The sequence below is a fragment of the Typopeltis vanoorti genome, chromosome 1 (assembly GCF_054136105.1).
Source record: "Typopeltis vanoorti isolate ZY-2024b chromosome 1, IOZ_Tvanoo_1.0, whole genome shotgun sequence".
Lineage (NCBI taxonomy): Eukaryota > Metazoa > Arthropoda > Arachnida > Uropygi > Thelyphonidae > Typopeltis > Typopeltis vanoorti.
In genome coordinates, this window is record NC_143549.1 from 87,957,361 (window position 1) to 87,974,293 (window position 16,933).

At 33.8% G+C, this 16,933-nt stretch overlaps 1 protein-coding gene across 5 annotated transcripts in view; it reads left to right on the plus strand.

Annotated features, from left to right (window-relative positions):
- The window catches only part of LOC150110185 (protein fantom-like), a 588,918-nt gene that overhangs the window by 177,284 nt on the left and 394,701 nt on the right, over positions 1-16,933 (plus strand). For all 5 annotated transcript variants that reach the window (XR_016548253.1, XR_016548255.1, XR_016548256.1 and 2 more), the window contains exon 14: positions 13,666-13,805. Coding sequence is in view for 2 of the 5 variants with exons in the window: in XM_090391966.1 (XP_090248092.1) it covers positions 13,666-13,805 (140 nt within the window). In the remaining 3 variants the exon portion in view is untranslated. The remainder of the gene's footprint in view (positions 1-13,665; positions 13,806-16,933) is intronic.

The following is a 16,933-nucleotide window of genomic DNA, read 5'->3' on the forward strand; positions in this document are numbered from 1 at the left end:
GATATGTAGCAAGCATAAGAAGGGACCATGAGAGGATGATGTTAGTCGATGACATTGATAAATTGATAACTGATGCAGAGGGTATAGTTGAAGTATTCAACTATACCCTCTGCATCAGTTATCAATTTATCAGTGTATTTCATTCTCTTGAAGGTAATATCATGAGAAGCTGGAATATAGATGTTAAGGTGGAGGAGTGACTGATGATGACCATGAAGTATATGAGGAATTAAGCAAACGATATTAAAATATAAGAAGGGACCATGAGAGGATGATGTTAGTCGATGACATTGATAAATTGATAACTGATGCAGAGGGTATAGTTGAAGTATTCAATGTACAGTTTATCAGTGTATTTCATTCTCTTGAAGGCAATATCATGAGAAGCTGGAATATAGATGTTAAGGTGGAGGAGTGACTGATGATGACCAGGAAGTATATGAGGAATTAAGCAAACGATATTAATAATATTAATAAGGCAGTAGGAATTGACAGTATATTGCCTCATGACTTAAAGAAATGCTCTAGGGAATTAACAGCATATTTGGCACACCTGTTTAACATGCAGGGGGGGGGAATAAGACTGGGAATGCAGAGGGTGGTCTGAAAAGTTTTCGGCCTCGACCATAGATGGCAACACTCAGCAAGATTTTTTTTTCTAAGGTGGTACATCTGTAAGGTGTACATAAGCATCCATGTGAAATTGAAAGTCATTCTATTGAGTAGTTTGTTTTATAGAGTTGTCCAAAGCAAAAGTGTTATCTGTATCCCTTGAAATGGATAAAATTGAGTATCGTGCGGTTATAAAATTCTTTGTAAAAGAAGGTTTAACGTCAAAAGAAATTCATTCAAAGTTCATAAAAGTTTATGGGCACTCTTCTTCATTTTCGACAATTAAGAAATGGGCTGCCGAGTTTAAACGTGGCTGTACCAGCCTTGAAGTTGATCCATGTGAAGGATGTCCAAAAAGTGTAACAATACCAAAAATCATTGATCAAGTGCACTATATGGCATCGAATAACCGGTGAGTCAAAGTGCATGAAATTGCCGAGACTATAGGCATTTCAAAAGAATGTGTAGGATATACAGGTGATATATGGGATATACATCATCATCATCATCAAATTCCTGACATGTAAAGGTTGGTCGATTGGTAGGGCCTCTGCTACTAATGGCTCAGTTAAGTAAGTTTGAGCGTGGTTAGTAGTTGGAAGGGGACTAATCGTTCGATGCTGTTGGCACACTCTACCTCGATGAGTCTTTGGACTCCCTGGAGGTGTCAAATAATAATCAAATTCCTGACATGTACCCTCAAGGGGTGTACAGGGTGTTTCAAAAAGAATGTCCCGACACGTTTGGGATGAATTCAGCTATCGGCTTGATGTTGTCTGTGCAGCAGGTGGAGGGCACATTGAGCATTTGTAATTGTGGTGAGTGAAACTTTAGGCCTTACTTAATACTTGGTAATTTATTTTGTAACTGTACCACATTTTTATTATTAAATATAATTATTTAAAATCGGGTTCTTTTTGAAACACCCTGTATTTTGTATGAAGAATTGCAAATAAAAAAGCTTTGTGCAAGATGGGTGCCGCACTTGCTCACAGCAAATCAAAAACGGACTTGCATGAAAATCGCTGAACATTGCTTTACTCTTGTTAAAACGAAGCATTTTAAGAATAAAACTGATTTTGTGCGTCGATTTATTACTATAGAATGAGACTCGAATTCACCATTACACACTAGAATCCAAACAGCAATTAAAACAGTGGAGAGAAGCTGGTTGTTCAGCGCCAAAGAAGACAAAGTTGGTTCCATCAGCAGGAAAGGTCATGGCATCAGTGTTTTGGGATGCTAAAGCATTTTGTTTATTAATTATCTTGAAAAGGGTAAAACAATAATCGGGGAATATTATTCCGATCTTTTAACCAGACTAGGCGAAAAAATTGGGGAAAAAAGACCCGGTTTGCAGAAGAAAAAAAAAAAAATCAGACAATGCAACTGCCCACAAAGGTGTTGTGGGCAGTTGCATTGTCCATAGTGCAAATCCCTTAATTTTCCCATTTGGCAATGGGAAAATTAAGGGATTTGCACTATGAATTGTTGAAACATCCACCCCCATTTCCCCAGATTTGGCTCCCTCTGACTTCTATCCTTGCTGGTCACTGTTTTTCTTTGAATCAAGAGATGATTGTAGCTGTAGAGGGGGTATTTTGCAGATCTTACTGAGAACCACCACAGGGATAGGATAATGGTGGTGGAGCATCGCTGGAATAAATGTATTAGTCTTAAGGGAGATTATGTTGAAAAATAAAAATAATTTTGAAATTATAAATTTGTGTTTTCATTGTTAGGCAAGAACTTTTCAGACCACCCTCGTATAGGCCAATCTCTCTCTCTCTCTCTCTCTGTGTGTGTGTGTGGAGTGGGTTTTTAAGGTGTTAGAGAAGTTGACGAGGACTAGGATTCAGAAAAGGGTTGATCATAGCAGTATTTTTTTATGATTAATTTTATAATACGTAAGTAATGTTTTAGCAGTCTGCTTGCGTATTAGAACAAGGTGACTTGTTCTAATACGCAAGATTCACTCAATAAAGAGATACATATACTGTGGTGTACTTGGATTTTTCAAAGACCTTTGATAGATTGCCACATGACAAGCTCGTAGCTAAATTGAGCATATGGGATTAGATAACAGACTAGCGAGTTGGGCAGCTGATTGGCTATCAGATATATATATATTAGCAGGTTGTGTATGGATGTGTAGTATCCCAAAAGAGGAAGGTCACTAGTGGAGTGCCACATAGATCTGTTTTCATTATTGTATAACATGTATGTTAATGATATTGGCGCTGACTTAACTGGAAATGTGCAGCTGTTTGCTGATGGTGCAAAGTTGGGAAGAACTGTGAAGAGCAGAACAGATGTAGAGGATCTCAATAGACTGTGTGAGTGGGCAAGTGAGTGGAGCTATCAGTTTAATGTTCCAAAGTGCAAGTCTTGAAATATGGTAGACAAGGTTAGGATGCAGAGTATATAGTTAATGGATAAATTTTGAAGGAGGTGGAAGATATCTGAAAGATCTGATGGTGATGATGAACAAACTTGAACACATCATGAACATGAACACATTGCTAAAACTGTAAGAGCATTACAATGGATTATGGCAATGTTAAATATCGTTATCACTTACTTTTCCTATAATAATTTACCTTCTTTATGAATTTACCTCTCTACAATGACTACAAGACTTACAAAATTTCCCTGACTCTAATATCTGTATTACTTCTTACATGTTCATTCTATAAGGAAAGCAAATTCTATATCTCTAGCTGATTCCTAATTTTACTCACGTGCTTACCCTTACTGTTAAAGGATATTCCTTGCTAAAAGAAACAAATCCTCTAATTTCTTTCTCGGGCTGTCTCCTCTTCAGATATTGACAAATTTTTTTTTTAAAGCTGCTCCAGCCAATATCTTAGAATAGAGGGGACTCTTATTCAGGGAGACTTTTCCAGACTTTTGGTGCACATAGGTAAATAAATTTAGTGCTTAAACTCATAAATTAAACGTTTTACTGTGGCTAAGTAAATTCTGGTTTGCAGTCTTAACCTCTATAACAACATGTTATACCTTTCTTTCAGTTCCTCCCCCCGCTATGGTTCAGATTAATGAGTGGTAGTTTTGATTCATATCACAGGCAAACTCAGGTCTAGAAGGTTTATCTAGAAGGTTGCGTGTGGATAAACTCAGGTTTATCCACACGCAATATACACATTATACACTTCTAATCGATTTTCTACCTACTATGTTAGTCTTGCATATTAAACCAGTCACAATCATCTATAATCATTCCAGACAATTTGTCTTATGGACATTAGCCACTGCTAAATAATCACTTAAAGTTCTTAAATACTGTCCATACTCGATTATTATATTACAATGATATTTCCCTTTTACTGACTGGGTAATTATACAACAAAATCTGTACTTTATCATTTCTTGGGGCAAGATCTCCAGGTCCATCTGAACTGTCCTTCTTTGTTTGAATTACCTCTCAATGCTTCCATAAGCCTGCGTCCACGTGGTGGGTCACTATGGTCATCAGATTAAGCTATGCTCTGCACCTGGCATTTTTCCCTCATCTATTCTCGATCTGTTTTGGGCCATCCTCGTTTCTACAGGATATGTCCGCGATATTAATCCGTCGGAACTTTCAGCGAAAGAGTGAAGACAGCATATGCCGACATCTTACGCTTTAGTACTGGCAGAAATTCAGACATCGAAGGGAAAGGTGCACTGTCCGATATCGTACTATTGCCAAGAAACACTATTTCAACCTTTATTGCCGAATTGAAGTCTTTGGCTCTTCATATAATTAATAATTTATTAGGACACCTTCTGACAATTCTCGTAGTAGGGTATATGTAAGTTCTGTTTGCTACAAACTTGGTATTTCTAGGTCTACCTACTCACTGATGAGACCTCAATGAAGGTTGAAACTGGTCTGGGTAGTGACCTTCTCTCACTCATAATGTAGAACAGTAATACAGCTCCTAGGAGCTGGGTTTCACATTATGGGGAAACATCAAGAATAGTGATCGGAGCTTGCTCCACCCTTACCATGAGTTGCCTCAGTGTTGCACTCCCTAAAGGGTCAGTTGCAACACTATCTAGGTATTTGCTTACACTTGGACTCGCCGAACTTTATATATTTACTATGTTCAGCATATGCTCGCCGAACTTTATATATTTACTATGTTCAGCATGAAACTCTTTGAGTTTCTTATTCGGCTATGAATCAATATGGGATGTAATATCCCTTAACTTAAATAGGAAAAGATTGTTAAACTGGAAACATTTAAAGACAAAAATAAACAGACAGAATCAAAATGAACAGCCTTTAAAGACATTATATGTGAAGCAGCAAAAGAAGCATTAGGAAAAACAAAAACAGTTAATACAAAAACTAATCAAAGATATGGTATAAAGAAGAGATGAAAAGCATACTAATAAAATAAAAAAAACTGGAAATCACAGATATCTACGAGACACATAAAATGCCCCAATGCATGAATAATATAAAACTATATGAAATAAAGTAAATAGTGAGATAAGGAAAATTAAACAGAGTTTAGTAGTAGTTATTCAGGAATACTGAATTACTACTACTAAGAATTAGAACTTGAATTTTATGGTATTCAGAATGAGTCCAAAGAATAATATAAACTCAAAAGGGAAAACTAAATGAAAGTATAAAACTAACAAATATTGGATTGGATAAATGGAAATATTATTTTGAAAACCTATACAGAAAGAAGATAATAGTATATACGGAATGAAGATAATAGTCCTCAAAAAAAGGAGACAGGAAAAATCCAGAGAACTACAAAGGAATAAATCTTTATTCCTATATTTATCCTTTTCTTTCTTTCTTTATTTTTTATTATTTATTTATCCTTTATTCCTTTATAAATCTTTATTTAATAGAACATTAAAATTATGCTCAAAACTATTTGGAAATATAATAAATAATTTGATTAAATTATCTAATGAGCAACAAGGATTTAGGAAAAATAGATCAATAGATACAGTATTTATATTAGAGCAAATAAGATAGAAATCATTAGAATATAATTAAGCTTCGTTATGGAATACAGTTAAAAGATTTTCCCATATTAATAATGAGAAAAATACCAAAACAAATTTGAGAACTAATTAAGAACACACACACACTTATACACACACAACAGTGGAATAGTCTAAAGAACTTAAAATAACTAAAGCAGTTAGATAGCATGACTTATTCAGTCCTACCTTATTTAATTTAGTGATGGATGAAATAAGAAAAATAGCAACAAAATGGGAAAAACGTGGAATACAAATTAAAAATAATTGGACATGGTGATGATATAATCTTATTAGCAGAAAATGAAAAATTACTAAATACATTCAGTAATGCAGCAGAAAAGAAAATTACAAAGATATCAACAGAAAAAACTAAATCCATGACAGTTGCTCGAGAATGCATAAGATGTAAATTAGAAATCGAAGGAAAAATAATTTAACAAGTGAGTAAGATAAAATAAAATAAAACCTATAAACATAGAAAAATATGATCTTGACTCTCTTAAAAATCAAGAAATACAAGATAAATTTTTAAAGGAGTTGGCACAATCCACTGCTGTTGACGTTCCTGATTCCACCAAGTATCCTTACCCTAATGATGAGATTGAGGATAAAGATAAATGGCAGAAATTTAAAGAGGGCATAAAAAAAGGCCGTAAAACAAACAATTCCCAAATTTGAGAAGAAGATGAATAAACCCTGGATGAATACAAGATACTGAAAATGATGGAGGAAAGAAAGAAACACAAAAATCATCCTGAATACAAGAACTTAAACAGGGAGACCAGGAAAGAATGTAGGATTGCAAAAGAACTATGGCTCAACAACAAATGCAAGGAAATTTAACTTTTGGACAAAAAGCACAAAACCTGAGAACTTCATGAAAAAGTTAGGGAGCTAACTAGCAAATCTTGGAAAAGGGTAGGGTCTCATTGCATTGAAGATGCCAGTGGAAAAATCCTAATGGAAAAAGAAAAAATAAGGGATAGATGGATAGAGTATTCAAAGGAACTCTACAATCTTGATAGAATAGATAAGCCATTGCAAGAAAATTTGGAGGGACCTACTGTTCTTACCTGGGAAATAACAAATGTCATTAGGAAATGGAAACCAGGAAAAGCTCCAGGAATGGATGGAATTATGCCAGAATATCTAAAGGCTTTAAATCATAAGGCTATAAGATTCCTGACTGACATATGTAACAAAATATACAGAACTGAACACCTGCCAAAAGATTTTAAGCACTTGACATTCCTACCATTACCTAAAAAAATCTAAGACAATCAAATGTGAAGAGTACGGAACAATCAATCAGTTAACAAAAGTTATTTTATATATCATCCTAGAAATAAATAAACATAAAATCATTTACTAAAATAAAGAGCCAAAAAGGCTTCACTTCGGCGATGCAAATTTATAAAAATTAACTGGATATTAAATCCAGCATTATTTCAAAGCTGAAAATAGAAGCTATAAAAGTTTCATATGAAATTTGACCAGAGAGCTTATGGGAATATACTTGCCAATATTTACGAGTTTCCCTAGCTGGACCTTATAAAAGAGATGATCGCTGCCCAAGCATTGGAGAGGAATATATGGATGCTTGGGCAGCAATCATCTCTCCTATAAGGTCCCGCTAGGGCAACTCATACATATCGGTGAATGTATTCCCGTAAGCTCTCTGGTCAAATTTCATACGAAACTTTTATAGTTTCTAGATTCGGCTTTGAAATGCTGGATTTAATATCCACTTAATTTTTATAAACATAATATCAAATTGGAAATTAATGAAACATAATCTGGTTTTCAGAAAAATAAAGGAAGTAGAAAAGGACTCTTCAACATTAGAACTATTATAGAAAAATATCTGGAGAAGCAGAAAGAAGTCTACTTATGTTTAAATGACTACACAAAGGCCTTTGACAATATACAAGATGAACATTTCTGACCGATGAGAGTTTTACTTTTGCCAGCCTGGTTGGCCGAGTCTCCAGCCAAAAGGCTGCATGTTCGAATCCTGCCATGAGCATGGATGTTTGTGATTGTCTGTGGAAATGCTAGTGGTTGTGGTGGGCGATAGATGGTGTTGGTGCAGTTGATCGAGACAGAGAGTTGTAGAGAAGGTGGACTCCATGGAGGTGTCATATAATAATAATAACTAATAGAATGCATCAAAAAATTAGGAGTAGATGGTAAAGATACCAGATTACTGATAAATCTATATTCAGAGCAAACTGCCTCAATAAAAATATCAGGAGAAACCTCAGAGGAATTCCCAGTAAAGAAGGGTGTCAGACAAGACTGTGTTCTTTCCTATATTGTGTAACCTCTATACTGAAAATATCTTCCAGCAATTAGCAGAATTTAAAGGAATCAGCATAGGAGGCAGAAATATAAACAACTTAAGATATGCAGACAATACGGTACTGCTGGCTGAAAATAAAAAAGATCTTCAAAACCTACTAGAAGAGACTCTGAAATTAAGTATTTTATTTATTTCATGTGCGAACTACAGAAAATGTAAGAGCATACATTAAAAGACAAAAATACCACTTTCATGAAATATTAAGCAAAAACATACGATGTCAAATTTCACTCATCCAGTGAGTAATATACTTTAAAGCTGCTTCATTACACTGCGTTAAATCTTCTCGGGTACATATATTATTAATGTCTATTAAGCAGCATTGCAGAAGATGATCCATGAAGATGTCTTTGACAGGCAAAGATTTTATCATTAAAGAGCAAGTTTTTCAATGAGTCTTCCATCTTTTTTTTTTTAATTGTATGCCAACTTGTGTTTTTTTTTCAATTTTAAAACATAATCCTTTCTCCATTCTCAACCTTCTCTACAAAAAAATCATTACAATCATTATTCAATCAAATCAAATACAAACATTCCCTATATATATCTGTGTATAGTACTGCCTGTTCTTGTACTTCATTTTGTGTGATGCCATAATTGTTTATTTCTACTCCTAAATATTTTATCTTGTCTTGTCAGATGTCATCTCCTTCCAGGAGACTGACTACCACGAGTTTCCACCAGGTATGGCTTTTGTGCTTCTCTCTTACATTCTTCATAAAGACAAAAAGGTCAAGTCCTTAATATTTCCCATCCAATCTACTGTTCTTTGTCTTCCTCTTCTTCTTTTTCCTTCTTTCTGTTTCTACAAAAAAACACTTCTATCTAGAAGTGTTTTTGTAGGGATTCATGCTTTAGTATGTGACCACGGTAGGTGGTTTTCCTTTTTTTAATGGTTTTCAACAGAGTCTTATCTTCTCCAACATCTCTAATATCTCTAAATTAGTTTTTTTTTTTGCAGTCCATGGGACTCAAAGGATTCTTCTGAGGATCCACATTTCAAAGGCTTTTAGTTTATTTTAACAGTATTTTGATATTGTCCAGGATTCTGCTCCATGTAGCAGTGTTGACCATATGTAGCATTTGGACAGCCTAATTCATGTTTTTGTGTAAATTTCCCTTGAGGTCAGAATATTTTTCATGCTAATGAAGGTTGATCTAGCAATTTCTATCCTTCTTAATATTTCCTTATCACACTTTCCATTCGTTGTAATTAGTTGACCCAAATATATATAACTCTCTACTTGATCTAAGGTATTTTCCCTGATCTTAATATTTATATTGGGTATTTTCCCTTTTTCTCTTGTTACCAGCATGGTTTTGGTTTTTTTGAAGTTGAAATTAAGCCTATATTTTTCACTTAAACCCAAAATTTGTTTTTTCCATCTGAATAATAGGGAGGCGAGGAGAGAGTTGAATATAGAATGGAATAGCGTGAAACTGGTCAATTATCCAAATCCAACTTACCTAGGTGTTACACCAGATAGGACTCTAAATTATAAGTGACACATAGAGAAGACAGCAGCTAAAACTCAAACACGTAATAATATTCTGCACTGATTAACATCATCTCGGGATACAAATCCACAAGTACTGTGCACCTCTTCACTGGCACTCTGCTTTTCAACAGCTGAGTACGCTAGCCCTGTTTGGGAAAGATTATCACATGTCAAAATTATTGATAAGGTTCTTAATTAAACATGTCGCCAATTACCGTCTGCCTTAAGCCCACAAAAATTGACCATCTGTACTCACTGTGTGGTATTTCACCTCCTCACATTGGAAGGACTACACAGAGTAGATATGAGTGGAAACAACAACTAAATGATGAACGGCATCCTTTGCATGAACATGTTGCAGTACATAAGAGGCTAAGATCAAGGAAAAGTTTATTTACTCAGTGGAACTGTTGGTTGATTTCATAAAAGCTGCAAGGTCAACAATGTGGCAAGAACAATCTTCAGATACTCTGAATTTAGATAAGAAGGTATGGTATTAAAGATAAGCTGTGAGAGATGCCTTATTGAATGCAATATCCCTGTTTGTTTTTGATATTACCATACTGCTAGGAGGTGCATGATGATGAGAAAAATTGTGAAATTACCTTCCTGTGTCAGTAACTTTCTCTATATTGTAAAAGAAAAATTAAAAAAAAAAAAAGAAAGCTTGACTATTGTTAATCTCTTTTTTTCATAGTAAAAGAATTCTTTGATGTTACCTAGTGAAGTGATGGAAGAACACTAATCTTTCTAAGCCATAGGACCAAATTGAGTACGCATTATCACCATAGGAAGGATCGGTAAGGGTTGTGTCAAAGGCATTCTTTTCAAGACTCTTAACCTAAAAATTGCAGTACCTTCTGCCTGTTTGTAAATGTTAATCTTCCAAGAGAAGTAACCTACATGAATGGCTACCTGTAATGTCAGGGAAAAACATTGTTTAAAGGTATTAGTCTCATTCAAGGGGATATTTGGTGAAGAGAGAAGTGATGTTACAGCTGACCATATTATTGGAATTATTTAAATTTGCAATAGAAAACTTTAAAAGCATGAAGTTTTAATCAAGAAGAGGCATGGCCATTGTACAATTATGAGATTTTTTAAATGTTATGATAATCTATAGAGGAAGAGGAAATTAGGTTATTAGGTCTGTGGATTTTTTTTTTTTTTTTGAGTAATCCTTTTAATGTTTTAATCTGATTTAGTAGGATCATAATCTAATGAAATATAAATAGATCAGCTTCTGAGCATAACATCTTTTCAAGTTATATTCACTAGTGTTGAGGACTACAATAGCATTACCCTTGTCTTCACTAGTGATGACTATATATATATATATTTTTTTGTTTGTTTGCTTTTTTTCTCTCTGAAAACTGAGATAAGAGAGATGAATTAAACAGCACTTTAATGCTTCTAATAATTTATCTGTCACAGAAACATTTTCAAGGGATTTAATGTAAAAATAGAAAGAGGAGGAGGGAGAAAACAAGCAACACAAAGTGAAGTGAAATTCAGTACCAGTGGTGGCTTGTGGCTTGAAATCGTGGGGGTGCTGCAACTTTTGAAATATACATACACACTGTAAGTACAGTGTACACGTTTTTGGATAAAATATCAAAATTATGGTAAGAATTAAAAAAAAAAAAATTAAACATGAAAAAATATTGTTTATTATCGATAAAATTATACAGTTCAGTGTAATTCAAAATTACTTAAGTCTATTAATTAACAAGTCAATTAATTTACAATAATCATGCATGTCGGGTCTACTGTAGAATACTCGAAGTTCAGTTTCAAGTTTTTCTTTGTTGATCGTGGGATATGCTTCAGTGGTCAATTTTATTTCTTCTGTAGGCAATTTATTCTTAAAATTAGGTAATTTATCCTTGTTAAATAATTTAGCAGCTACTAAATGTTTAGTGAAAGAATACCTTTCCTCTATATCAACACATATGCAGTCACATACTTCCTTTGATTCACCAGTGAGCATCTTTGAAGGATTCTCACAGTACTTTGAATTTCTTATTGCCAAAATAGCAGTTTTAAAATAGTGCATTTTTCACTTCACAACCACGCAGAATGATACTGACTTGATGGGTGAAGCATAAATGCTTTTCATATTCCCCTCCATCTGAAAACGAAAGTTCTTTGGGTGGAGAACTATTCAGCTTTAAGCTCGCCCTGAAAGGGCAGTGAGATTAACTGTTTTCAGCTGAGCATAGAATTAATTTGGGTCTCTTGTATTTGCAGATATCTGCTTCATTATAGTCTGAAGCTTTCTTGATCAGTGGGTTCGGATGATTAATTGTCCTGATGAAGAACTTTTCAGCTAGGTCGTGAAGGAGGGAAACCATCATAGCTTTTCTTTTTATACCACTCTGTGTTAAAACTTCTAATGTACTTCTTATCATTGCTTATTCCTGGCTGAGATATTTGAATATCGGGTAAAGGACGACCTCTTATTTTAATAGAAACTTTCTCATCGAGAGTCAACTCTGTGAAATTTAAGTTTTTTTAGTTCACTAACAGTCACTACTGTCACAGAACTTATTTCTTGAGGTTGCATTTCTGAGGTCATTTGTCAATGACCCCAATGATGTTCTAAAATTAAAACTATAACAAATGTTATGTCTTTAATTGTAACGTCCAAATATTTAAAGAGACAGAGTAAACACGATAAGCACTATGAACACTCTACTACTGGTGCAAACTGCACAACGGAGTGTGCCACATTACGCTAATAGCTCACATCTCACTATGACGTGCTTATGCTTGCACGAGTTGCAATATGACACTGTGGTAAACACAGTGCTGCTAGCTTCCTTCGCCCTCCTAAGTGCTACACGATGGATTTTTATTATTTTTTTATACAAAATAAGAGAATTGTATAAGATTGTTGATGATAAAATTAAATATTACAAACAAATATAAATAAATTAATAAATATATTTATATATTGAGAAAAATTGGGGGTGCTGCAGTTCTGCAGTGCCTATACACAGCCGCCCCTGGTAGAGACTAAAGTCTGGATCCTACCTAGGGAGGGCACTCTCTATGGGCCCTAGTAGGAAGCCTAAGTTGTAACTTGTGATACTTATGAATTAATGTTTCCCATTTTTTGGGGAAGTTGAGCACATCTGTACTTATTTCTTTTACAGCTGCAGATTCTTAAAAAAAAAAAAAAAAAGCCTCTCACATTTGAACTTGCTGTGGTGAAGATGGGTTTTTCTCATATGATTCTGTGTGTAGTGTCTAAGGCATGTCTACTAGACATGAACTGTCCTTAGTTATAATTACAAATGTTTTTATTATATTCTTCCAAGCAGATGTTGGCCGACCTTTCAGACTACCCATGCTTAGTCCATCTTGCAGAAACCAGGAACTATGAGAAAAAGAAGTCAATTCTTAGGAGGAATGGATAAGCCAACATCTGTTTGGAAGAATATATATATATATATATATATATAAAAACCATTTGTAATTATAACTATGGACAGTTCATAGTAGACGCGTGCCTTGGACACCACACATAGATTCATATAGATTTATGCATGAAGCCATGCTGAGATTGTATTTTTTCAAAATTCTGGCCTTTATTTTCCCCTGATATATCTCAGATATATAGAATAATAATTACGTTAATATAATCTGTCTATAGAAAAGGTTGAGAAAAATTAATTATTTTGTTGATTCTATATAAAGAAAAGGTGCATAACCTTTCCCATTTCCATTTTTTCAAGTTTTTTCTTTCTTGCACATTGATGATGGGCCATGGGTTCACAAAGTATGCTCAAGTTTTGGATATCACATAGGTTTCTCTATATCGTACAATTGTTGTATTTGATCATGCTTCACTTTATGTTCAGGATTGACATACCTTTGAAATAAGAAAGATGAGAAATTACACTTATTCAATGTATGCATCACATTAATTTATAATCGCACAATTTCAGTTTATTTATTTCTTTATTTAATGTAATTATTTATTTAAATAATTGTCACATGGATTCTTGCTAATGTATTATGTGAGTTCCAAGTGTAAATGCAGTTTTAATTTTCATTTTGTTTCTGTAAAAATCATTTTAGTGTTTTTTTTTTATCATCATTTGAGTTTCTTAAAGATAATACATACACTTTTAAATCATTTCAGTTTTTTTATTTTTTTATTTGCAGTTCCTTTAATTCTGAAATTGAACAACATTATCATATCAGAGAAAATGCCTTGAAAGAACAAATATCTCAATTGGAAACCTCATTGAAATCAAGTGTTAATGATAAAACTAGCCTTTTGGAACAGCTAACAGCAGAAAGAGGTAAGCTCCATAATTAAAGGACTATTTATAAATATGTGTTTATGATTTCTGTTATATGATTGCATAACAGTAGCCTGAAACTTAGGTCATATTGTGATGTAGATGTTTTGTGGTCTTACATCCATGATTTATTAGAGTTTCTCCTTTACACATTACACATGTCATATCAAGTAATTATAAAGGGCAGATTGCTGTTCATTCATAATTCTTTAAAGCTATTCACAAAATTCCTCGGGGATTGCAAATTTGGGCTCTGATATCAAGATGTATTTCTAGTATGTGTGATACAAAAAAAAAAAAAGCTGTGAATTTGATATCCCAGTTATAGAGATTTGTATTGTGTACCATATTGTATTGAGCTAAATTTGTTCAGAATCTGCATCAAATTATTTTAGATATTCATTATTAGCGATGATTTTCCTTACATTTTTAATTTCCTTGGTACAAAAGTTTTCTCTTTTATAATTACAGATAAAAGGCAAGAGATTCATTAGATAGTGTTATAAACCAGTTCACAACAGTAGTCTCATTAGGGAAATTATGATTTTGTCAAAATCTGAATGGTGGATAAAACATGTACAATGAAATTTTTAATAATAATATTCAGTAAGATTTAAGAATAGTATGTGCACGCACACACACACATGCACACGATTGTTCAGAAGTAATAAGGCAGTCAGAGAATTCACATTTAATCAGAAAAATTTTGTTAGCAGAACGTAATTTTAAGATACACAACAAAAATCAATAATCAAAATCTTCTTCTTCTTCCCTTCTTCTTCATAGCCCTTGTTTTGGGGCTGTCCTTAGCTCTTTTAAGCCATACCCATCCTGAGGTTAAGGTGGCTAGACCTATACCTCACGTGTGTCTTATGTCTGTAGATGCGTGTGTTCATGGGGCCAGTTTGCCTGCTTGCGAGAAGAAAAACCCCAGATAAACTGGGGAGAAAAACCCTGCAATCCACGCCAAAGATTGACTAACTTGACTATGTCAGAGAAAGATCCTTAAGCTCCTCACATCGACAACAGGAATTGAACCCAGGACACCCCTTTCCCAGGCATATGGTTGTGAAGCACATAGCCACTCGGCTAACCACACAACAATAATCAAAATAAGAATACTAAATTGTGGGGACTACTGTTCCATTATGACTCATTATTGCGATTCATGTTTGGAATGTAGTTGATGGTCTGTCTCTCTGATGATGTCTATGTAATGTTAGATGAAATATATTAGATTTTTGAATAAAATTCTATATAATATTTGTTACACATGTAAGCAATGAAAGATAAAAATATCAGATAAAAATACCCCAGATAAACTGGGGCACGCCAAAGATCGACTAACTTGACTATGTCGGAGAAAGATCCTTAAGCTCCTCACATCGACAACAGGAGTTGAACCCAGGACACCCCTTTCCCAGGCATATGGTTGTGAAGCGCATAGCCACTCGGCTAACCACACAACAATAATCAAAATAAGAATACTAAATTGTGGGAACTACTGTTCCATTATGACTCATTATTGCAATTCATGTTTGGAATGTAGTTGATGGTCTGTCTCTCTGATGATGTCTATGTAATGTTAGATGAAATATATTAGATTTTTGAATAAAATTCTATATAATATTTGTTACACATGTAAGCAATGAAAGATAAAAATATCTTCGTAATTATCCCAGAACCATTTGTTCTTCATGAAAAAGTTGTACAACTTGTATGTTTTAAATTGATTATTATTATTTTTTTAATTCTCTCTGCATACATTAAACCTAAGTCTAATATAAAGCTTATCATTTTTTTCTGTAGTGGTCCATCATATGTGCATATTTTGTTTTGGTATCAGTTTGAATTATTCTTAGCTTCTTGAATATTATTAACTAATGCCTCATAAATATTCCAAATAGTTGAACAGAAATTTGAAGCTATCCATTAAATTGCTTAAAATTCTTCCAATTTTTAATAGTTCGATATCAAGCGAGTTTATCAAATTCTCAATTCTTCAGACATTTTTTTGGTGACATGTTATAAATGCCACACAATTGATGAATGCAGTTGTTCTTTCATTAGTTTGGTAACCCACTTTTACAACCAAATATAACAGTTGTGCCATCACATATGACACAAAGTAAGTGATATGTTAGTTTTTCTGCCATACTGTATGATTGAGGACAATCAAGCAGAGAATCAGATATTCCTTTTGCAGTAACAATTTCCAGTTCAGTCATCTCCCAAAAATTTTATTTTTTAAAGACATTAACTACTGTTGTCTACTTTTGCCAAAATAAATAACTTCACTTTTCTTTTAGGCTTGCACGGTGATCCGAATGCATTTTTGAAAATTATGGAGATAACTACCGTGTTTGAATAAAAACTTTAGTTTAATATAACTAAAAATCTACAATTCGACGTTTAGACCTTTATGTCAAGGTCGAAATGATCCGAATGCATTTTTGAAAATTATGGAGACAACTACCGTGTTTGAATAAAAACTTTAGTTTAATATAACTAAAAATCTACAATTCGACGTTTCGACCTTTATGTCAAGGTCATCTTCTGGAGCGTACAAATATACACAAGAAACAAGCTATACTACAATCAAACTGGTTCGTTAAAGACACTGACTAACCGCTACCACAACTGTTGGCCTGACCCCTGGTGGAAAAAAAAAATACAAATTAAAAATAAAAAATAAAAATTATACATCAACGCTAGAGTCCAGTTTGATTGTAGTATAGCTTGTTTCTTGTGTATATTTGTACGCTCCAGAAGATGACCTTGACATAAAGGTTGAAACGTCGAATTGTAGATTTTAGTTACATTAAACTACAGTTTTTATTCAAACACGGTAGTTGTCTCCATAATTTTCAAAAATAACTTCACTGTTTGTCCATTCCTTAGAAATCTTCAGCTAATCTGCTTTTTTCATATCCAACACTTTCAATTCAGTTATATCTAAGTTTCTTATTTTTGACAGTTTAGCCAGTTATACTTCTCACAGAAGGAACTCACTTTTGTTATCAATAGTCCAGCAACTTGGCCAGTCATTTATGTTGGTCATTCCTTACTGATGTGGATAGGATCAGAAACAAAAACAGTTTTGACATGCCTTTTGTAGTTAATTCTTC